Genomic DNA, 23,182 nt, shown 5'->3' with positions numbered 1-23,182 from the left:
AAGATATAGTCAGAGTTGGATTTTACTGGATCTTTCGCATTAATACGAACCGATTCAGATTCAGTTTGGTTCGGTTTGTACTTTCCGGTTCAGATTCTAGTCTTGTAGAAGAATTTGACTGTTGAAGTAGTCTTCTCTTCTCTCTACTGGCACACAGTCACACGCCAATGTTGACTGTTGAATTTTTCGGTTATTTTGTAACAATCAAAAACAGTTGAACTCAGATGTTTGGAGTTGCAAATTGGCCAATTATGTAGATCGGGGCATCAAGATCCAGCGGCGTTACGGGAGCTCTGAACGTTTTGATTATGCACTACAACTGTTCGATGAAATGCCTCAGTGAACTTTATAATAGTATCCTCCAGTTCAAGAAAGCTGTTCCGATGAATATACCAGTAACATTTAATGTGTTTTAAGGGTTAAAAAACAATTCTTTAAGAAGCCAACAAGAACATATATCATATCCTCGTCATCTGATGCAAGGGTGTTGATGTTTATCATTTGCAGATTCTGGATACTACGAGCTAGCAAGCAAGAACATGGGGAAAACAGGAAATTTTCAGTCTGTAGTCAGTCAATCAGTGAAAATTTTTCCTTTTTCGAAATTGGTGCATACTGTGTAAGTGCCAATCTTTCACTGGTTCTCTGCCCAATGTGCTAATAAGGACATAAAAATGAGTAAATGACTATGTTTGCGTATTTGAATGGGTAAAAAGTTAGACTTTGTTTGTTTAAATTACGTAATCATTTGAACAAATTAGTATTGTAGAATTTTGGAACATAAGTGCGGTTGATTTGAGTCATCATTGTTTATTGTTGCGGTTGATTTGAATCATCATTGATAATAGTTTCCACAAGTCCCTGAGTTTTTTTTCTATGTTTTTTCTTTTTCTTGACTTTCTTGCTCGTGTTATATGTTTGCTTCTTAATCTTACCTGAAGAAGATAGTTATTGTCTTATTGGAGAGAAAGAAACATATGGGGAAGAAGAGGATCATGTTCTTTGCTTATTTGCTCTTATTTGCCATCTTTATAAGTTTTAGCTTTGCAGGGATAACGGAAGAGAGTCCTTTGTCAATAGGAAAAACTCTTAGCTCCTCTAATGGTGTTTATGAGTTGGGGTTCTTCAGTTTTAATAACTCCCAAAATCAGTATGTTGGAATTTGGTTCAAGGGTATCATTCCTCAGGTGGTTGTGTGGGTGGCAAATAGAGAGAAGCCTGTTACAGACCCCACTGCAAATCTCGGTATCAGCAGCAACGGAAGTCTTCTGTTATCTAATGGAAACAATGGTGTTGTGTGGTGGTCTACCGGAGTTATTTTTGCATCCAAAGGGTCTCGTGCAGAGCTTACAGACAGTGGGAATTTTGTTTTCATAGATAAAGTTTCGGGAATCACTCTATGGCAAAGCTTTGAGCATCTTGGTAATACTCTGCTCCCTACATCAACTATGATGTATAATCTCGTCACCGGTGAGAAGAGAGGGTTGACTTCTTGGAAAAGTTCCACTGATCCATCGCCTGGTGACTTTATGGTTAAGATTACACCGCAAGTTCCATCACAGGGGTTTGTTATGAGAGGCTCTGCCCCTTATTATAGAACCGGTCCATGGGCTAAAACAAGGTTCACCGGGTTACCGCTAATGGATGATTCATACACAAGTCCATTCAGCATACACCAGGATGTAAATGGATCAGGGTACTTTTTATATTTTGATAGATACTACAAACTTTCACGTATACTGTTAACATCAGAGGGATCAATGAAGGTGTTACAGCATAATGGAATGGACTGGGAATCAAGCTACGAGGGTCCAGTTAATTCTTGTGATATTTACGGTGCGTGTGGACCTTTTGGGTTATGTATTGTATCAGTACCTCCAAAGTGTAAATGCTTCAAAGGTTTCGTTCCTAAATCCATTGAGGAGTGGAAAAGAGGAAACTGGACTAGTGGCTGTGTGAGGCGTACCGAACTACATTGTCACGGAAACTCTACTGGAAAAGATGCAAACGTCTTCCATACAGTTCTCAACGTAAAGCCTCCAGACTTTTACGAATATGCAAATTCTGTGGATGCTGAAGAATGTTACCAAAACTGCCTCCACAATTGTTCTTGTGTGGCCTTCGCGAACATTCCTGGAATAGGGTGCTTAATGTGGAGCAAGGACTTAATGGACACAGTGCAATTTTCTGCAGGAGGAGAAGTTCTTTCCATTCGTCTTGCACATTCTGAGCTAGGTATGGCTTATAAGATAATTCAAAGACCTTCTTCTTTTGCAATTATATCCTTCTACTTCACTGATATTGATATTTTCGATAGAAGTATGACTTATTGTTTAATTCTTGTCCTAAATTCCGCAGATGTAAATAACGACAAGAAGTCCATTGTTGCTATTACAGTGAGCCTTTCCCTTTTTGTGATCTTGGGCGTTGCTGCATTTGGTATTTGGAGATTGAGAGCAGGTAACACACTGATGGCTTTACTATGAACAATCTCATATTTTTGTCATCTATTCATTTGGTTGTCAAGAAAAGGATTCTAGGCTCTTTTACATTTGTTACGAATTATCGTTATATAAAAAGGTGTAGTTTCCACTACATCAAACCTACACTAAATTGACAGACTCATATATGCACTTTTTGTTACATTGGTTTCGTCTTGTTTTAAAAAATCTGAATATGCTCAGTTGGTAACGACACAAATTCTTAACCAAATTTCAGCTCATATATCAAAGGATGCATGGAGAAATGATCTGAAAACACAAGACGTCCCAGGTTTAGAATTTTTTGAGATGAATACCATACAAACTGCTACAGATAGTTTCAGTCTATCAAACAAACTTGGATATGGTGGATTTGGTTCCGTTTACAAGGTGAGAAATGTTTTATACTCTTTGCTCTTTTTCTATTCTGTCTTTTCTTGAGATGACATTTGCAACTTATCTCAGGGAAAACTGCAAGATGGAAGAGAAATTGCGGTAAAACGCCTTTCTAGCAGCTCTGAGCAAGGCAAACAGGAGTTCATGAATGAAATAGTACTGATATCAAAACTCCAACACAGGAACTTAGTCCGGGTTTTGGGATGCTGCGTCGAAGGAAAAGAGAAGCTATTGATTTATGAGTTTATGAAAAACAAAAGCCTTGATACTTTTGTCTTTGGTCAGTCACATCATACCTCTTTCCTCTAGCTTTACTCTCTCTATGTTGAACTGCTTATCTTACAGTTTTTACATGGTATTATCGCTTAGATTCAAGAAAAAGGCTCGAGATAGATTGGCCAAAGAGATTTGATATCATTCAAGGTATTGCGCGTGGACTTCTCTATCTCCACCGTGACTCACGCCTCAGAGTTATTCACCGAGACCTGAAGGTCAGTAACATTCTTCTGGACGAGAAAATGAACCCGAAGATATCAGATTTTGGATTGGCTCGGATGTTTCAGGGAACCCAATATCAGGACAAAACTCGCAGGGTTGTCGGAACTCTGTAAGTACCATTCTTTGGTTACATATTAAACTAGATAACCATATATTAAAGTGGGTGAAACTACTTGGTTTTTAAACAGAGGATATATGGCTCCTGAGTATGCATGGACTGGAGTTTTCTCTGAGAAATCAGACATCTACAGCTTCGGAGTTCTACTGTTAGAAATCATCAGCGGAGAGAAGATCTCGAGGTTCAGCTATGGCCAGGAAGGAAAAGCACTTCTTGCATATGTAAGTCAGAGACTTCATATTTTCATGAACTTGTAGAGGTTGCGAAAGGTTTGTTTCTCTTGTATGCTTAAGATCTTATAATTGTAACTAACACAGGTATGGGAATCTTGGTGTGAAACCCGTGGAGTTAATCTTTTGGACCAAGCTCTTGCTGATTCTTGTCACCCATCTGAAATTGGAAGGTGTGTACAGATTGGTTTGCTTTGTGTTCAACACAAACCTGCAGACAGACCAAACACACTTGAGTTGCTGTCTATGCTCACCACAACCTCAGATCTTCCTCTGCCTAAACAACCCACATTTGCAGTGCACACTAGAGATGAAGAATCACCGTCTAATGATTCGATGATCACTGTCAATGAGGTGACAGAGTCTGTGATCCAAGGACGTTGAGCTACAATATGTGATGGAAACTGTACAATTGTGACTAATTCTCTAATGTTGTTGATAACTTCAACTTATTACACTATTTTCTTATTTTATTTCATCATGTAAAAAGTGAAAATTACATTCAAAAATTATATATACATTATATGCAAAAAGGCATGTTCAAAGAGTTGGTAATTTCCTAACCGAACTGTTCGGTGAAATATCTAACTGAACAGTAAGTCTTCGAAGCTGGCCACAAGGAGTTGTGGCTGACGCATGCTTAAACCCGTGCAGTGTTTCAGGTAAGCTTCTTCTATGTTTTTAGACTTCACTATTGCAACCAGTTTGCAATTTCCTCAATGAATCTAGTTAGGCCGTATTGGTGGTTTTGTTTCAGTTAAAGCTTTTAAAGTCGGCATTCTCTGGGATACCTGGAATTGATGCATCATATGTAAGTCCATTCACTGTTGCCCAAGATGTAGCAAAGGGCACAGCATCTTTTTCTTATTCCATGTTACGAAACTATAAATTATCGTATGTAACGCTTACATCAGAGGGAAAAATGAAGATCCTTTGGAATGATGGGAAACATTGGATGCTTCACTTTGAGGCTCCAACAAGCTCATGTGATCTGTATGGAGCTTGCGGGCCTTTTGGTTTGTGTGTGAGATCTAGAAACCCAAAGTGCATATGCTTGAAAGGGTTTGTACCAAAGTCAGATGAGGAGTGGAGAAAAGGGAATTGGACAAGTGGGTGTGTGAGACATACGCACTTAACTTGCCATACGAATTCTTCTTCAAAAACACATGGCAAAAAGACAGATGGCTTCTACCATATGACCAATGTAAAGACTCCAGATCTGTACCAATTGGCGGGCTTTCTCAGTGCAGAACAGTGCTACCAAGATTGTCTTGGCAACTGTTCCTGCACAGCCTTTGCTTATATTAGTGGAATTGGATGCTTGGTATGGAACCGAGAGCTGGTAGACACAGTTCAATTTTTGTCTGATGGGGAATCTCTCTCCCTTCGTCTTGCAAGTTCGGAATTGGGTAGGAATGAAAGGCATTTTTTTATAGTGACTATTGTTCACTTACTATATTTGACGTTTAACTTTCTCTATCTCTCTCGAGCAGCATGGTTTAATGTTTTTGGTTTTTGGTGATTATATCAGCTGGAAGTAGTCGAACGAAGATTATTGTAGGTACTACTGCGAGCCTTTCCGTTTTCGTGATCTTGGTCTTTGCCGCAAATAAGTTCTGGAGATACAGAATAAAACAAAATGGTGAGACACTCTCTTTGCTTGTCATTTTTTTTTCATTTTAACTCTGTAACCAAATCCGAAGGAAATGAATATCTTCCTCTTCATCCATATACACTAATTTCTAGAATTCTAAAGTTGTGTCCCAAGGGACAGTCTCAGGTAGACAGTTACTTTTGGGAAGTTAATGTATGTTCTGTTAAAGCTAGATGTCCTAAGAGTTAATATGTTCAATTCTATTGAAAGTCAATACTTGGATGCTAAACTGCTACAAGTTAAGCACTAACAGATGAACACTTCTTACTCATAGAAACAAATCCTATGTTCATCAACACTTCACAAGATGCTTGGAAGAAGGATATGGAACCACAAGATGTCACAGGTGTAAATTTCTTTCCGATGCATACCATACGTACTGCCACCAATGACTTCAATTCCTCAAATAAACTTGGTCAAGGTGGATTTGGTCCAGTATATAAGGTATCTATCATTCTGTTCTTCTATTTACTTTCTTTTTTTTTGTTCTTGTTCTGTATTTTCCTTTACTGTGTGCAATTATTCTTCCAGGGAAATTTAGAAGACGGAAAAGAAATAGCCGTTAAACGTCTTTCTAGCAGCTCTGGACAGGGTGCAGACGAGTTCATGAATGAAATAAGATTAATCTCCAAACTGCAACATAAAAACTTGGTTCGGCTTTTGGGATGCAGCATCGAAGGAGAAGAGAAACTATTGGTTTATGAGTTTTTGGTGAACAAAAGCCTCGACGTTTTCCTCTTTGGTCAGTCCTCTATTCCATTAACTTCTTGGTTCTTCCATCATATGAGAATTATAAAATATGTCATTGTCACTACTATCACTAATATGTTCTATCTCATTGGCTAGATTCAACTCTAAAGCTTGTGATTGATTGGCCAAAGAGGTTCAACATCATTCAAGGTATTGCGCGTGGACTTCTCTATCTCCACCGTGATTCACGCCTCAGGGTAATTCACCGAGACCTGAAGGTCAGCAACATTCTTCTGGACGAGAAAATGATCCCAAAAATATCAGATTTCGGATTGGCTCGGATGTACCAGGGAACCCAATGTCAGGAAAACACTCGCAGGGTTGTAGGAACTCTGTAAGAACCATTCTTCTCGAAAACATTCTTCACAAGATTCTTCATACTCATAATTAATAACCAATCTTGATGTTTGCACAGAGGATACATGGCTCCTGAGTATGCATGGACTGGAGTGTTCTCTGAGAAATCAGACATCTATAGTTTCGGAGTTCTACTATTAGAGATCATCACTGGAGAGAAGATCTCAAGATTCAACGAAGAAGGGAAAACTCTACTTGTATATGTAAGTTAACACTTTTACATTTACAGAGGATTTTCAAAACAGGTTCTTGCTCTGATACTTTGAAGATATCAAACTAAACAACAGGCATGGGAATCTTGGTGTGAGACCAAAGGAGTTGATCTTCTTGATCAAGATCTTGCTGATTCTTCTCGTCCAGCCGAAGTTGGGAGATCTGTTCAGATTGGTCTGCTCTGTATCCAACACCAACCTTCAGAAAGACCCAACACACTCGAGTTGCTGTCTATGCTCACCACAACATCAGATCTTCCATTACCAAAACAACCCATGTTTACAGTGAACAATGAAGCATTATCTCCGTCTAATGATTTGATCACCGTCAACGAGATGACACAATCTGTGATCCAAGGGCGTTAAAGAAACTACGAGTGGATTCAAAAAGTGTGGTTTGTTTGTTTCTCTTGTAAAATAAAGTAACCAACTTTTTTTATATTTGTTTCCTTCCTTCGTTTCTTCAAATTAAAGGTTTTTAAAAATACTTCCTTTTTTTTTTTTCTTTTGGGTTTGAACCCTAAAAAAATATATTCTACGGTTGAAGTCGACGATGACGTCGTCATCATGACGATATGTTTCGATCAGGACTATATTTATATCATATATATCGCCGGCGACACTAACGAAGCTATGGAGCGGCGTGTTTCCGAACGTTTTGGATTATGCACAGCAACTGTTCGGTGAAATGCCTGAACGAGATTAAGTAAAGTTTCGTTGACTCAAAAAACAAACAGGTCATGATATTCCCTTAATTAGTTTTTTTAGATCTGTTTAACTCATCAACTTGCACGTTATCTCTGTTATTTGTATTTCTCGAAGAATGCAAAATAACAAGTTCTAAACTTGTTTACTTTGTAGAAAGGTTGACTTAAAGACTTATGAGTAGTTTATGTGTAATAAACACGGTATTTAGATTTATGTGGACAGTATAAGATGGGAGATTTCTTTGTCCATTAATTCTTCTTTTTTTGTTTCCATTCTCGTACATTGAGTCAACGGTCTATTTTAGAGCTTGTTTATATTCAAAGAAGCAGTCTGAACATCTTAAGAGGTTTTAGTTTATTTTTTTCTCTTAGTCTCTCTCAATGCTGAGTTCATCCACATGAAGTTTTGAAGAGATCTTTGTAGGAGGAAGAGGAATATACAAGAAAAAGATGGGTATGGTTTTATTTGCTTGCTTTCTCTTACTAATCATATTCCCAACTTGTGGTTATGCAGCTATAAACACAACAAGTCCTTTGTCAATAGGACAAACTCTGATTTCCCCTAGTGGGTTTTATGAGCTAGGCTTCTTCAGTCCTAATAATACTCGGAATCAGTATATTGGGATCTGGTTTAAGAAGATTGTTCCTCGGGTTGTCGTGTGGGTGGCTAACAGAGATACGCCAGTTACAAGCTCTGCAGCAAGTCTCACTATCAGCATCAATGGGAGCCTGATCTTGCGTGAGGGGAAACGAGATGTTATTTGGTCAACAGGAGAAGGTTTCACTTCCAACAAATGTCATGCGGAGCTGTTAGATACTGGAAATCTTGTTGTGATTGACGATGTTTCAGGGGAAAAACTATGGCAAAGTTTTGAGAATCTTGGTAATACTATGCTGCCTCAGTCATCGTTGATGTATGATATTCCTAATGGCAAGAAGCGTGTGTTGACTACATGGAAAAGTAACAGCGATCCGTCTCCTGGGGAGTTCTCACTGGAGATTACACCACAAATCCCAACACAGGGACTTATAAGAAGAGGCTCAGTACCTTACTGGAGATGTGGTCCGTGGGCGAAAACAAGATTCTCTGGGATATCTGGAATTGATGCATCATATGTAAGTCCATTCAGCGTTGTCCAGGATATAGGAGCTGGCACAGGAACTTTCTCTTATTCCACGTTAAGAAACTATAATCTTTCATATGTTAAATTAACACCAGACGGGCATATGAAGATCCTCTGGGATGATGGAAAAACTTGGATGCTTCACTTGTCTCTCCCAGACAACCCATGTGATCTATATGGTAGATGCGGGCCTAATGGTTTGTGTGTGAGATCTAATCCCCCAAAGTGTGAGTGCGTGAAAGGGTTTGTACCAAAGTCTGATGAGGAGTGGCGAAAAGGAAACTGGACAAGTGGGTGTGTTAGACGTACTCTACTGTCTTGCCAGGCAGACTCTTCTTTGAAAACAAAAGGAAAGGACACAGATATCTTCTATCGTATGACCGATGTAAAGACTCCGGATCTGCATCAATTTGCAAGCTTTCTCAATGCAGAACAGTGCTACCAGGGTTGTCTAGGCAACTGTTCTTGCACAGCCTTTGCCTATATTAGTGGAATTGGATGCTTGGTTTGGAATGGGGAGCTTGTAGACACAGTACAGTTTTTGACTAGTGGAGAGACTCTCTTCATTCGTCTTGCAAGTTCAGAATTGGGTAAGGATGAAACACATTTCTTCTGATTCGTACATTTAAAATTCAACTTTTGTTTATAATGTTCTGTAGCAGCATGGTTTATTGTTTTATTTTTTTGGTTAATATCTCAGCTGGAAGCAGTCGAAGGAAAGTTATTGTAGGTACTACTGTCAGCCTTTCCATTTTCGTGATCTTGGTCGTTGCCGCATTTCTGTTGTGGAGATACAGAGCGAAACAAAATGGTGAGACACTGATAAACTTAGCAGCTTTATCTCTCTCTATGTCATTCACTTTTCTTGTCCCTGTTTTTCATCTATCTTAGTAATCCAACCGTAGCAAAAGTGCTATTCTATATATTTTCCTCTGAATCAGTTTTAGGTTCATTAGTATATATTGTGTCAAACTTCACGTCTTCCTAATGTCTAATCTGCTCACTTCTATTGGAAGTTAAGCCTTTGCTACAAATCAACCACTAATACATGCACATATCTTACTCGTAGTCGTAGAACTAACTTCTGTTTTTCGTTGATACTTTACAAGATGCACGGAGGAAAGGTTTTGAACCACAAGATGTCTCAGGCGTCAATTTTTTTGAGATGCATACAATACGAACTGCCACCAATAACTTCAGTTCCTCAAATAAACTTGGTCAAGGTGGATTTGGTCCAGTTTACAAGGTATGTGAAATTCTGTTTTCGTACCTCAAATAATTATTTTCTTTGTTCTGTAGTTAACTATCAGCAACTTTTCTTCCAGGGAAAGTTGGTAGATGGGAAGGAAATAGCTGTTAAACGTCTTGCTAGTAGCTCTGGTCAGGGTACAGAGGAGTTCATGAATGAAATAACACTGATCTCAAAATTACAACATAGAAACTTGGTTCGGCTTTTGGGATACTGCATCGAAGGAGAAGAGAAGCTATTGATTTATGAGTTCATGGTTAACAAAAGTCTCGATATTTTTATATTTGGTTTGTCTCTTTCCATATACCTTTTCCTTTTTTCCTTCCATCTTATGAGATTCTTTTAATGTTTCACTGTAACTAATCTATCGTGTCTTTTTGGCTAGATTCATCTCTAAAGTTCGAGCTTGATTGGCCAAAGAGATTCAATATCATTCAAGGTATTGCTCGTGGACTCCTCTATCTCCACCGTGACTCACGCCTCAGAGTTATTCACCGTGACCTGAAGGTCAGCAATATTCTTCTTGACGACAAAATGAACCCAAAAATATCGGATTTTGGACTGGCTCGGATGTTTCAGGGAACTCAATATCAAGACAACACTCGCAGAGTTGTAGGAACTCTGTAAGAATCTTGTCTTCATTAACATGCTTAACACAGATTCATAGTTATACTCATATTCATATATTAACTTTGCACAATCTATTTTTGATATTTGAACAGAGGATATATGTCTCCTGAGTATGCATGGGCAGGGTTGTTCTCTGAGAAGTCCGACATCTATAGTTTCGGAGTTCTGTTGTTAGAAATCATCAGCGGGAAGAAAATTTCACGGTTCATATATGGTGATGAGAGCAAAGGCCTTCTTGCATATGTAAGTGACACATTTTATTGATCCCATTCAAACTTTGACATTTTGCTATCACCTTTTCGAAACACTAACTTTTCTTAAAATTCAGACATGGGATGCTTGGCTTGAAACCGGGGGATCAAATCTTCTGGACAGAGATCTTACTGACACATGCCAAGCATATGAAGTAGCGAGATGTGTTCAGATTGGTCTGCTCTGTGTTCAACACGAAGCCGTTGACAGACCAAACACCCTTCAAGTACTATCCATGTTTACTTCTACAACAGATCTTCCGATACCAAAGCAGCCAATATTTGCAGTGCATACTCTTAACGATTTGCCAATGTTAGAGGCTCAGTCTCATGAGTTCTTCTCTGCAAATGAGATAACACAATCTATGATCCAAGGACGATAAGCCTAAGATCTTGTTTTCTCACTAGCTACATAAGTAGTATATACTTGTAAATTTCATGAGCATTTCGTTGACCTAAGACAGGTCATAGTATCGTTAAAATATTGTTATTCACCATCGTAATGATAAAAAAATGTATTTTTGAGGCATTGTGACTTGAGAGTGTCGTCCTCTTCTCTTGCATTTTTATACTTATTTCGATGAAAGTCTTCGACTTTGGTTACAAGCGTCGATACCCAGCTGGATTAATCCAATATACTTATCTGGGTAGTAGCTGACTCTTTCTGTAAAGTTACTGTTTTGTACTTTTGGAACTTGTGGGTTATGCACTGAATGTGTTCGATGAAATGCGTGAACGAGATTTTGTGACCTTTTCAGCTGGAAGCAAGCGAGTCAAGATTATCACTATTAGCACTCTCAGCTTCTCTGTTTGCTTGGTTTTGGTGCTTGTTGCATATGGTTGTTGGAGATACAGAGTAAAACTATACGGTAAGATCCCAAACAGCTGATCTTTCTACATATTATCCTTTTATGGTTCAATGTTTACTTGTGAATTGGCTTGTTTCTGTTTAGCTTTTGGACATCTATTTGAGCTTAAGCTCAATGCATCAACTTTTAGAAATTCTGTACTAACACATAAATACTTGTAACTCGTAGGTTCAATTGTTGTATCTTAAAAATGTAAGTGTTTAAGATATGTTCTTACATATGAAAGAAGGTTTTTGCTATCTTTGCCATAGCTGAAGCTTGAAATCTCCTTGCCGATGATGATTTCGAGCATCAAAACTCTGAAGCTGTAAATGTCAGACTTGCATGGGTCTATAGATTGATTCTTAACTCTTACATTTTTGCACGGGTTGTTAACTTGTTGTAACAGGCATGGGACTCTTGGAGCGAAACCGGGGGAGTGAACCTACTGGATGAAGATCTTGCTGATTCTGATTCAGTTAATTCAGTTGAAGCAGGAAGATGTGTTCATATTGTTCTGCTCTGTATTCAGCATCAAGCTATTGATAGACCAAACATCAAACAAGTTATGTCAATGCTGACTTCAACAACGGATCTACCTAAGCCAACACAACCAATGTTAAAAAAAAAAAACCTTCTAGGGAGCTAAATGCTTCCTCGTGAATGTTCATATTTTAATCTGATTCTTCCACATGGACTGGCATGTGTTATTTAACATATTGGAACATATCAAGGATGTAAATTAGATTTAACCTGTGAATTTTACATTTACCCACCTGTTACTTTTTAAAAATGTTAGTTTGACAAATGAAAGATGAAAAATTGCCATATTGCCAACAAAACTCCAAAACAGAAGAGAAGGTTTTGACCAAACACAAACACACAAGAAGACACTGGTCCATGGATTTGTCTTCTTCTTCTAACAGATTTGACGTTATTTGATGAAGAAGGATAAGTTCTAAATATGACTGGTTGCACAAAAGCAGACGAAATCCTTTTCAAACTCGTACGTACACCAAAAGAGCTTTTCCAATTGTCTATTGTCGTCTATGTAACAGAGCTTCAGATGGTGAAAAGTTTTTAACTTTTTTAAGATAAAAGTTATATTTCAAGTTCTATGTTTAATCCAATTAGTAGCGTTTTAATGTTTCATACAACTTTTTTTAATTAAATTTCTTGGTTCTAAATTTGCCTGGGTTTAAATAATAAATCAATACGATAATAAACCAAATATTTTTAAAAAAAAATGTAAGTAAACGGCTTTTCTTTTGCAACTTGAGGATTTTTTTTTTTGTTGAGTCATACTAATAAATTATTTTAAGTTATTGTTGCAATAAAACCTAAAAAAAATTGTTAATAGGATGATAGAAAATCATGAGGTGGCTGAAAAGTTTATCTAAATGGAACTACACCAAATCTGACCAACATTGAAAACTGAACTAGTTGACAATAAATAAATCAAACCCATTAAAAATTAACCAAACAAACTAAAGCCAACATAACCAGATATTGAGCAACAAATTATAAGAGAAAAGAAAATGATATATACCAGTTTGGTTGTATCAAAGTAATTAATTTCTCAAACCAAACTGAAGAACTTTCCCACTTTCTCCAAATTAAATAGACTACACTATAAAGTATAAACAGAACCGGCCACCTCTGTTTTGGACGATCGTTTCTAGGAGTTACGAAGCTGTCCTTAGCAAAACTAGAGTTAGCACAAGCATATTTGTTTGTCACCAAACGCACATGGCCCCCAAAATCTTACTCACAACACTAAAAGTTCTGAGTAACAAAAAGACACAATTTTTAATTCTCATTTGATCCATCACTCTCACTTATCTCTCTCCATATAATTAAATTGTGGTAGATGGAAGATATCACTCTATCTCTATACAACCTCACATGCTTCTTTATCACTTGATTCCATGTGCCTCCCCATTCTCCCATATACTTCCAAGAATACATGCATTTATACAAAACTATTTCCCATACTTAGTTTCCATTTATCTAATCAAATCCTTAAACTTTGGATCTTAATGTATGTCTTATAATCTAATTTAGAAGTTTTGCCATTGAAGATTGACTTCAATCTAATATTTATTCTGCAAACAAAAAGAAGCTGTAAAAGGCACAATGTTTGATTTAATCATCGAACTCCATTAAATTATGTTTATAGCAATTTGATTATATATTCTAAAAGTTCAAAACATTGCAGCTTCTAAGAAGAATCTCTTTAGTTAAAAAGAACTTATAAAGAAAACTTTTTTTTTAAGATACCCACTCAAGAAAAAAAACCTCTTTTTGTTTGCATTTCACTAAATTAAAAGAGAGAACAATATAAAGAAAAGAACCAAGAAAAAGAAAGGTTCTAAAGCTATATTAATATTCGTGTAGTCGAATTTGGGGGGTCACATGGGATTGGAGTTGTGATTAGTGGAAAGAAAACTAACAAAAACACTTTGTAAAACATATACACTCAAGAAAAATTCACAAAAACTATAAAGAAGAAAAAAAAGATTAGGTATGCCAAATACCACTGAGTATGCTGCGGAATCTGTTCATAGATAGCTTCTTCACAAGTTTCTTAGCATCTGAACCTTCAGTTTCTGCTAACTTCTCAATGCTTTTCAAATACCCTGAAGTCGCAATCTTTCTTCTCGCGCTATTACAGCTCGTTAAAGACATCAATATCGATATCAAAAACTTCGTGTTACCTGAATCACTGCTCACATTGCTCCCATCTTCATGGTCTAGTAACTGTAAAATGTGGCTAATGTTAAAGTCATCTTGTGCAAACTTCTTCCTGTTCCTTGGAACCGAGATCAAACAATAGAGCGCAACACTCGCCATTTCTCTTACATCTAAAGATTTGGCGTCAAGAAACTTAACTAGCTCGGGCATGAAACCAGCGTCTCCCATTATTCTCTTAACCTCTTCTTGCAAACTACATAGCCTAGATGTGACCTTCAATGCTGATTCTTGAACAGAGATCTCCCCATTTCGTAACAGATTCAGCAAATGATCCAAGAATTTGCAACTCATCAATGCATTCAAACAACCAACAGATCCAAAACATAAGTTATCAATTGCCCTTAATGCCACCTCCTTAGATTTCGAAGAAGACGACGAATTTGGATCTGACAACACACTCACTAGCTCCTGAATTCCTCCTTCTCTAACCAAGATCTCTCTAGTTTGTTCGTCTTTACAACACATACTTAACAAAAGATCAATAGAATTTACCTGAACGATTTCTTCCTTAGATCCAATAAGCTTGATGAAAGTGGCAACAGTATCATCTTCTTCAGTCATATACCTCTTGATCTCTTCAACACCAACGAGATTCCTCAACACACCACACGAAGCACCAATCAATTCACCACCAAACTCACTGCAAGAACATATCTTTAACAACGCTGAAACACCTCCATGAGCAGAGACAGACCAAGCATTCTCAGAATTCTCCGTTAATCTCATCAAACACCTTGCAGACGCTTCTTTAGCAACACCATTCCCATTCTCAAGAACCCTAACCAAAGGACCAATCACACCCGATCTAATCAAAACATCCCTATAAGAACCAAACCCAGAAATAAAAAACACAGCTTTAGCAGACTCTTCTTGAACCCCAAACTCAGAATCAAGAAACCCAACAAGGGTAATAACCATATCACTAATCTCAATCACAATCTTAACATATCTATCATCTTCTTCCATAGCTTCATTAAGCTTAACCAAAGCTTGTTTCTTCATCTCCAGATCCCCAATCTTCATCCTCGTCAACAAATCCCTAATGTAAAACCTCATATCATCTTTACAAGCGTTACCACCATTAGGCTTAGACACAACGATCGCGAAGCCATGACTTAGAATCCCAGCTGAGTAAATCCGAGAAAGGTTCCTCGTGTGTCGATCGAACTTACCAGCCATGACATCTAAATCACTCTGCATCAGAAGCTTACCACTGTAGGAAACGTTGACGCAACGAGTAGCGAGATCGTAAGTGTCTTTGAGAGAGATTAGAATAGCTGAGATTAAGATAGAGAGAGATGGGTCGAATCCGGAATTGAGATTTGATAAAGAAGCGAGACCAGAGTAAAGCTCTTCGAGCTTTGTTCTTATGAGTTGCCATTTGATGTTGAAAGATTTGATTGAGTGAGAGAGTGAAATTAATGAAGAGATTGCTTCGATTGCTTTCTCTATGCTTGCTTTTGATTCTTCACTTGTTTCTTCTCCCATTTTGGTTGATAAAGTCTTCTCCTTTTCTTCTTCTTCTTCTTCTTCTTCTTCTTCTTCTTCTCGGAGTTGTTTTAAGCCATGGTGATAAAGATGAAGACTTTCACAGGTAATCTCGTTGGGTTATGAGTAATGGTTAATGGGTTTTTGAGGAGAGAGAGAGAGAGAGAGAGAGAGAGAGAGTTTGGTAAAATATTTGACGGAGCTGGCGTTCTCGGTGGGGTTGGAGGCAGTAGTGACATGTCGAGGGAGGAAGATGAAGTTGAGGGGTATTATGGTCATTTTGTTGTTTTTTTTGGGAGGGGGTTAGACGAAAAAGCGTATTTGGGAAAGGTAAGTTCTCTTCTTTAAAATGGTTTTGGTGACTAGCACGAGACGAGACGAGAGGACCTCCAGAATTCGATTCTTTTTTTTGTTTTCTCTTTCATTTTTCCAATTTCACATTTGTCGTTTCTTCTTTTCCTATTTTTATTCTTTCCACAAAAAAAAGAAAGGTTCTGTTTATTTCAAACAAAATTATAGTGCGGATAGTTGCAACTGAAAAGAGTTTATAAATAATAAATTATAACAACACTTGAGAAAATAGTGGTAGTATAATTTTATGACATTTTATAATGCTTTGTGTGTTGTGTTATGTGTATTCTTCTTTTTTGGATAGTTCGATTACAAATGTTATGAACTTTCTGCAGAGTTTTTGGGTTTTAACTATTATATTTGTTTTACGTGATAAGATTACAAGAAGAGAACTTAAGTATCACTCATCACTCATATTACAATCATCATTATTTTATAGTCTTTTTATTGTCATAATATTAGTCAGAAGCTTAACTCTAAAGGACCAACCCAATATCTGCACGAACACGAGAAACCCGGAATTAGAAATAGTTATGGACGGTGAAGCTGGTGGTACACGTATTAATAGAAATATAATTTCATTATAATACACATAAAAATACAAGTTCTTGTTGTAAGAAAAAATTGATGTAGTTATTGTCAATTAAGAATTACTTTACTAGAGAAAAGAAAAAAAATCACAAGGAGTTGGGATATTTATGGAATATAATTACTGTTTAAAAATGTCATAATTACTTATTTTAATAATTGTTTTATAAATATTTTTCCATTCTTGTTTTCTTTCTTCTGGAAAAAATCAAACTAAAAGTAATTCAAATTGTATTGTTTTACGTACCTGGCTCAAATACGTAACTGTATATATGGCTATATTCTCCTTAAACACGGGATAAATACTCATTAAATTGAATAAGATGTACAAGCTTTTTCATTCATCTACTTTGGTATTAAATTACGGGATATACGTATTATGATATGGGTAAAAAGACTATAAATGTCAAACAGTTGAACTTTATAATATACATGTATAACAACAGGTCATCATCGACTCAACGTATGTGTATATTAAAGGAAAACAAAAGATGGTCCGTGACGAAACATGAAGAGCCAAAAAAAAAATGGCAAAATTGAATGTAAAGCAAAAGGATTGGCTACCTATCACATGATTCCAATTTTATATCGTATTTGATATATACGAACTTCTTCTCCATGTAAATTGAAACTTTCAAATTTGGTTTTATTTTTTTGTTCAACCTTTTCTTTTACAAAAAGCACACACATATCTTAGGTTATACTACTTTGTTTGGTACCATCCATGTGTGTATGTGTCAGTGTGTGCGTTCTCTGTATTAACTGACTTCGATCCGATATGTACCATCCACCGAAGACGAAATAGTTTTTGACTATTGATACTAATAGATATCTTCATTAATGCCATCACATGAAATTTTATTGACTTCATGAGTTTTTAAATTTAATGCGACTCGTAGATTGAAACAACACCTACACTGCTACACACATACGACATTGGAATTTTTAGCATTTTCATAGTTGTTTTAAATTTGATATATATGTTCGAAGATAGACGTTTCAGCTACCTACACTACATAAAAATATGTGAAATTATTTGGATCAAGAAACTACAAATTTATATAGTAAATTAGTATATATTAAGAGAGAATTTTGTATTTTGAGCAAGAAGATGCGAAATTAATAATAATTACATTTTTTAATAGATACTAACAAGAGGCCCTAATTAGTGTAGTTTTATATACACGGTAGATTATGCAATTAAAGAGCCGTAATTAGAAACATGTGGTGTAATGCCAAAAAACCAAAAGTTAGGTGTGGAAAGACAAAAAACAAGCAAAGAAAGTGAACCATGATATCGACGTTTGAGTAGTTGAGAAGGGAGATATATTCATTCATATATATATGTGCAAACGCATTACAACATATTCCTTAGTTTCCACGAAAAATATAATAATCAGAATATCTAATTATTATTCAATAACAAAAAGCTAATATATTTTGTTTTTGTCAATCGGAAAATATAATATTTAAAAAACCTAACCTTTGTTACTTTATATCATCAAGTGATAATAGTTAGATCGAAACTAATAAACAAAATTTTATTATTAGTTTCAAGACCCAAGCATATATATATATATATAATTAGATTGAATTTTGTTCGAATCTACTTTTCATTTCAAATATGTTTTGTGGGAGTAAATTTGACTTTTTTGGTGGTTATATATTTTTCGTTTTTTTCTGTAAACATATTAATTTGTTTGTTTAAAGCTTTTTTTTTTTTTTTAAACACACTCTACGTAACATTTACATTTATAATCTGCAAAGAAGTTGTAACTGACAAGAAAATTGAAATATTATATTTTCTGCATTTTTGTTCCTTAACAAAAAGAAAAATGTTATTTTACTAACTAGAGAAACACAAGCATGAAGACAATCAAATCGTAAATATTCTTACGACGATATTATCGAGGAAACAGAGATCCCGTGAAGACATATATTGTTCTGTGCAATAGAGATTAGAGAATTCACTTGATGAAGCATATTAGACTATATATTACTGTAGTATTTAGTCATAATTATCTTTTACTGACTTTTTCGGACTGTTACACAAACTTCTTCTGGATTTTATACCCGGATCGAATCATTGTTCCCAATATCACCGAAAAAACTAAAATAGTTCTAGATTATATGCGTCAGAAAAAGGAGATAGTAATTATTTATAAACTCGTGAACCAAAAGTGATTATAACTTGAGATCGCTTGACGAAGACATGTTGTGTAATTTAGTGGCACGACATAAAAAGGTCCACATGGGAGTCATCTTTGGTCCAAGCTAGGCTAATAGGGCTTGATAACAACCAAAGGAGAAGCGTTGTCTTAATCTTCAACACATATAAACTTCAACGTTATTTGTATTGATCTATTTATGCATTCTGATCCACTTTTTTAATATTCAAACAATTGATTTGGTAAATAGATTGACTGATTGAGTTGAAGATGATGCAATGTTGTTTATATGAAAACAATATTTTGTTATAAATCAGTACTATGTTTAACTCAATATTATATAGTTAATAGTGAATGGATGATCTCAATCTCGTCTTAGTTAGGGTTAGGATTCCTAAGACTTTGAAACAATTTTGTAAATGAGAAAAATAAATCTTATAGTAATAATACCTAAACAGTAAGTTTGATTTTTTTTTTAAAGCCAAAACTATAGATGAACATAAATTATAATGTGAGAGCTAAGTTGTAAAAATTATTTATTCGAGAACAAGTCGTAAACTATACTAGTTTTGATAAACTTTTTTTTTCAAATTTGTGATAACATCTGGTTACAGAGTCGTTTTAGTAGCTAGCTAAAAATATCTTTTGACATGTGGTTTTGCTCCCACCAAGGACAAACATTTTTTTTTTTTTTGGAATTATCTTGCTGCACTGAACATACTATATAATGAATTATAGTTTTTGTTGGATAGTTTACAATCACACATATAGGTTAGTACATCATCTAAACTAATCAATATCTATTAAGTAAATCTCGCCTTTAACATATGTTTTATGTTGGCGAAAAGAGAAAATTAACTCTAAATATCCAGACTCCACTTCCATAGTCTAAGATCACACCAGAAATGAAATACTCTCTTTAAGCACATGGTTGTAGCACCACTACAATATATGTTCTTATAATGTGTGAAATTTTAACCCAATTTGTCTTGGGTTTTAGTTATGGTTTAAATGCGATACAGGCTAGTCAACACATACAAAATTGAAAATTGACGAGTTCCTCCTTGAATTGGAGGGTACATCTCGTGCAACATCTAACAAAATAGATCAAATAACAGGTTCCTAGACCCCCCTTAGTTACATTATTGTATTTGTTATCAAAGGAAAAAAAAAATATGAAGCAGGGCTTCGGCCCAATACATCCAAGCCCATTTATACCCAAATGGTATGATTCTTCTGCCTCTTAGAATGATGGCATTTGCTGGTTTAAGGGGTGTAATGTGTGATTCTTCTGCCTCTTAGAATGATGGCATTTGCTGGTTTCAGGGGTGTAATGTGTAATCAATAGAATAAACACTTTGAAATGTAACCAAGAGACTAAAAATATAAATGAAACAAACATTCATTTCTTATTATAAATTCACTTTGTAAAGACCAAATAAACTCTATATTCACACTGCACAAACACATACAAAAAGATTTAGAACCCTCCCAAAGAGTTTCTTGTGACCTTTCTAAACAACTAGCTAAGCCTTTCCAAAACCCTATCTCTCTCTTTGTATCTAGACAACAATTTACAGAGACCTATCCAAACCAAAAAGAACAAAAAAAAAAAAAAAAAACATAACTTAAAACCCTCTTCTTCAATTAAGGATCTTGAAGAAACAAAGTTGATAGTATAAATAAGCCTCAAACAAAGTTGTTTGACTCAGTTGAACAGAGCCACCGAGACTCCAGAATCGTCCTCGTTACGGTTTATCCTCGAAAGGCGGTACCTTTTCTGCAGTGGAGCTCCTGGAGCTTCAATCTCTTCATCATCATTCTCTGCATCAAACCGTTTGTCCCAACCGAATCCACCAAGGTTGAAAGACGAGGCTTTTCGAGGTGTACTATACGCGAAATGTAACTCCTTTGCGATTGATGTCTGCAAACACACAAATAATGAACTGTCAGATCCAATATCAACTAACAACGGAGAATCAAAATCAAACAATGATGGCTATATTATTACTTACAGCTTCTTTGATTGTCTTGGAAACCTGAAACAGTTGTTTCAAGTCTTCATGCTCAACCCCACAGATAATCCTCACCTGTAAACAACAACCCATATGGTCTATCAATGAAAATGTCTTTCCGAATCTCTAAGAACAAAAATGTTTCAACTTTGAGCTCAATCTGATTAATTAACATGAAATGTCAACTGAATGAACAAACCCAGAAAACAGAGAAGGACAAACAGAGAGAAAAAACAGAGAAGGATAAATATGAGTTTACGATTTCAAATCTCAAATCAGGAAAAGAAATGAAATTTCAGCTAAATCTGTTTAGTAATCCATAAAATTAACATTGAATCTCAACTAATTAACAAAACCCAGAAATCAAAAGCGGATAAAATCAATATCGAAAACTTTATCATTTCAAATAAGATTTTGAATCTCAGAGAACAAACAAAAAAAGGTTTTAACTTTTAGCTCAAATCTGATTCAAACTTGACAAATTAACAAGAAACCTCAACTAATGAACAAAACCCAGAACCCAGAAAGAGATTTCAAAAAAGGGTTAAGTGAAGAAACGAACCAGAATATCTTGTGGAAGATCTTCAAGTTCTCGAATTTGACAATCTCCAACAGAAGAAGCTTTATCACAGAGCTTCTTAAACGAGCTTCTCCCAACAGGTGAAGTAAAAACCGAATCGCCAACAATCTCATCATCATCACCCGACGATATCAGAATCCTCTTTCTCCCAAATCCTCTCTTGTACTGTACGAACTCTAACTCTAACCCTAACCCTCCTCCATCACCAACATCTCGACGGTGCTTCAAATTCGACTTCTGGGTGACGATTCTCTTCTTCCCCAATGCCATTTTCGTCGATCTGTATCACCAGAAAGCCCAAAAAAAATCAGATCTTTACAAAAATTTCAGAGACTCTGTAAACGAAACAGAGGATTTGATGAAGCAGGAGACAAACCTATAAGTTAATAAGATTATCCCCAAAAGATTTGTTTGATATGTAAGTTTTGCGCGAAATGAACAAAAAAGCTGAGAGAAAAATGAGTAATTTTTCCTTTTTGTTTGTTTTGGTTTTAAATTTATGACTAAAGAAGATGAACTTACTATACTTTCTCTCTACTTATAGTAGATAAATTATTAATTTTGATTTTTCTTTTAAAGTCAAGTTAATTATTTTTTTATTATAAAAACGAGTAAAGTAGAAAACACTGGAAATTTCCTCACGGCACAAAAAAAAATATCTTAAAATTTTTAAAATTTTGTTATTCTCCCTCCCTGGTAAGCAAAAGACGGCTTAAAGGAAAAAAAAAAAAAAAAAAAAAAAAAAACTAGCCGTTGGGGAAGGACACGTGGCGAACTATGAGCCGGAGAAGGAACCAACGTGGGTGGTTCAAGGGATGAGGTGGCGGCAAGTTGTTCGTTTGACGGTTTTTTACTTAGTCGTCGTCTCGTCTCACACGGTTTTGTTTTTCTTAGGATTCCCAAAAAGCATAGACAAGAAAAAATCTTTGGAGTCTCTGACACAAGACAACACAACAACAGTACTGTCTTTTAAGTTATCACCGACCAAAAGATTAGATTTTTATTGATTATTCTTTGTTCTAATCTCAAAGATCATTTTATTTATATATTTCTGGGGATCCTTTTATTTATGCAATTTAGTTATTGCATTATCAATATCCAAAGATATGATATTGCATTATTGTTATATTTTTCTATTGTTGTGTTCCAAAATCTTATTGAAAAATATGATATGCATGCCATTTGTTATATGAATTTATCTAACATATTAATTAGTTCTATGTACATCTCTTTCAGTATATGAAGTTTTTAACATTTCAAAAAAAAAAGAAAACTTTTTTTGGAACTATTGAAAAATCTTAATTGGCAAAGAACTGATTGGACAATTTAATGTCAATGCTTTATTTCTGCTAAAATAGTATACTATATAGATATAGATTGTGTCTAGTTTGGGTATATATATGCAATCTGGTCTGTTATATATATATAATAGTATAAAATCAATATTAAAATCTCTACCTTATCCCTCAATCTTATTCAACAGGCAAAAAGTATGCATGCCATTAGTTGAGTTAACTAATTATTATCAGTACATCTCTTTAATTAAGGATTTTTTCGTGGGCTTTAAAATGGAGTTTTCGTGGGCTTTAATGGGCCTAAACGACATTATCGGTCCATGAGCTCCCTATGAGTGTTTGCCAGAAAATTTACTCGATGGTGGTGAGATATTTGATTTTGGTGGCTTGCCGCCGAGTGATGAGAACGGCGAAGCGTTTAGGGATCGAGACCGACCGT

At 35.7% G+C, this 23,182-nt stretch overlaps 5 protein-coding genes across 13 annotated transcripts; 3 read left to right on the top strand and 2 right to left on the bottom strand.

Moving 5' to 3' along the window:
- The first annotated feature begins 51 nt into the window (after positions 1-51).
- LOC104714473 (G-type lectin S-receptor-like serine/threonine-protein kinase At1g61440) lies at positions 52-4,267 on the top strand. Of its 6 annotated transcripts, none has more exons than XM_010431858.3 (9): positions 52-395; positions 508-619; positions 1,043-2,235; positions 2,359-2,460; positions 2,719-2,870; positions 2,946-3,156; positions 3,246-3,483; positions 3,563-3,713; positions 3,810-4,267. In XM_010431858.3, exons 2-9 carry the CDS (start codon positions 540-542, stop codon positions 4,104-4,106), a joined length of 2,424 nt encoding a protein of 807 aa, XP_010430160.1. In that variant the 5' UTR covers positions 52-395; positions 508-539; the 3' UTR covers positions 4,107-4,267. The 6 variants fall into 6 exon arrangements, 5 of the variants coding, with proteins under 5 accessions (XP_010430160.1, XP_087321062.1, XP_087321061.1 ...); XM_087464936.1 differs by having other exon boundaries at positions 64-418; positions 1,051-2,235; XM_087464935.1 differs by having other exon boundaries at positions 68-395; positions 1,051-2,235.
- A 130-nt stretch (positions 4,268-4,397) lies between these two features.
- Positions 4,398-7,180, top strand: LOC104716021 (G-type lectin S-receptor-like serine/threonine-protein kinase At1g61390). The gene is made up of 7 exons (XM_019230122.2): positions 4,398-5,131; positions 5,254-5,364; positions 5,651-5,820; positions 5,908-6,118; positions 6,223-6,460; positions 6,542-6,686; positions 6,771-7,180. The coding sequence occupies exons 1-7, from the start codon at positions 4,594-4,596 to the stop codon at positions 7,059-7,061; spliced, it is 1,704 nt and encodes a 567-aa protein (XP_019085667.2). The 5' UTR covers positions 4,398-4,593; the 3' UTR covers positions 7,062-7,180.
- Positions 6,735-11,185, top strand: LOC104714469 (G-type lectin S-receptor-like serine/threonine-protein kinase SD1-29). Of its 4 annotated transcripts, none has more exons than XM_087464934.1 (8): positions 6,735-7,432; positions 7,917-9,116; positions 9,227-9,337; positions 9,636-9,772; positions 9,852-10,062; positions 10,161-10,398; positions 10,498-10,648; positions 10,734-11,185. In XM_087464934.1, exons 2-8 carry the CDS (start codon positions 8,294-8,296, stop codon positions 11,037-11,039), a joined length of 1,977 nt encoding a protein of 658 aa, XP_087321060.1. In that variant the 5' UTR covers positions 6,735-7,432; positions 7,917-8,293; the 3' UTR covers positions 11,040-11,185. The 4 variants fall into 4 exon arrangements, with proteins under 4 accessions (XP_087321060.1, XP_010430152.2, XP_087321059.1 ...); XM_010431850.2 differs by having other exon boundaries at positions 7,161-7,856; positions 7,986-9,116; XM_087464933.1 differs by having other exon boundaries at positions 7,161-7,856; positions 7,947-9,116.
- Positions 11,186-13,845: 2,660 nt separating this feature from the next.
- LOC104714467 (uncharacterized) lies at positions 13,846-16,178 on the bottom strand. Its single transcript, XM_010431847.3, has one exon. It carries the CDS (start codon positions 15,744-15,746, stop codon positions 14,025-14,027), a length of 1,722 nt encoding a protein of 573 aa, XP_010430149.2. The 5' UTR covers positions 15,747-16,178; the 3' UTR covers positions 13,846-14,024.
- Positions 16,179-20,239: 4,061 nt separating this feature from the next.
- LOC104714466 (F-box protein At1g61340-like) lies at positions 20,240-22,482 on the bottom strand. Its single transcript, XM_010431846.3, has 4 exons — positions 21,825-22,482; positions 21,431-21,728; positions 20,869-20,943; positions 20,240-20,777 (listed from the first exon to the last, which is right to left on the bottom strand). Exons 2-4 carry the CDS (start codon positions 21,716-21,718, stop codon positions 20,562-20,564), a joined length of 579 nt encoding a protein of 192 aa, XP_010430148.1. The 5' UTR covers positions 21,719-21,728; positions 21,825-22,482; the 3' UTR covers positions 20,240-20,561.
- Positions 22,483-23,182: the final 700 nt, after the last annotated feature.

This window comes from Camelina sativa, chromosome 9 (genome assembly GCF_030686135.1).
Source record: "Camelina sativa cultivar CO46 ecotype springtype chromosome 9, ASM3068613v1".
In the NCBI taxonomy this organism is placed as follows: Eukaryota; Viridiplantae; Streptophyta; class Magnoliopsida; order Brassicales; family Brassicaceae; genus Camelina; species Camelina sativa.
This window is presented reverse-complemented; position numbering and strand designations above follow the sequence as displayed.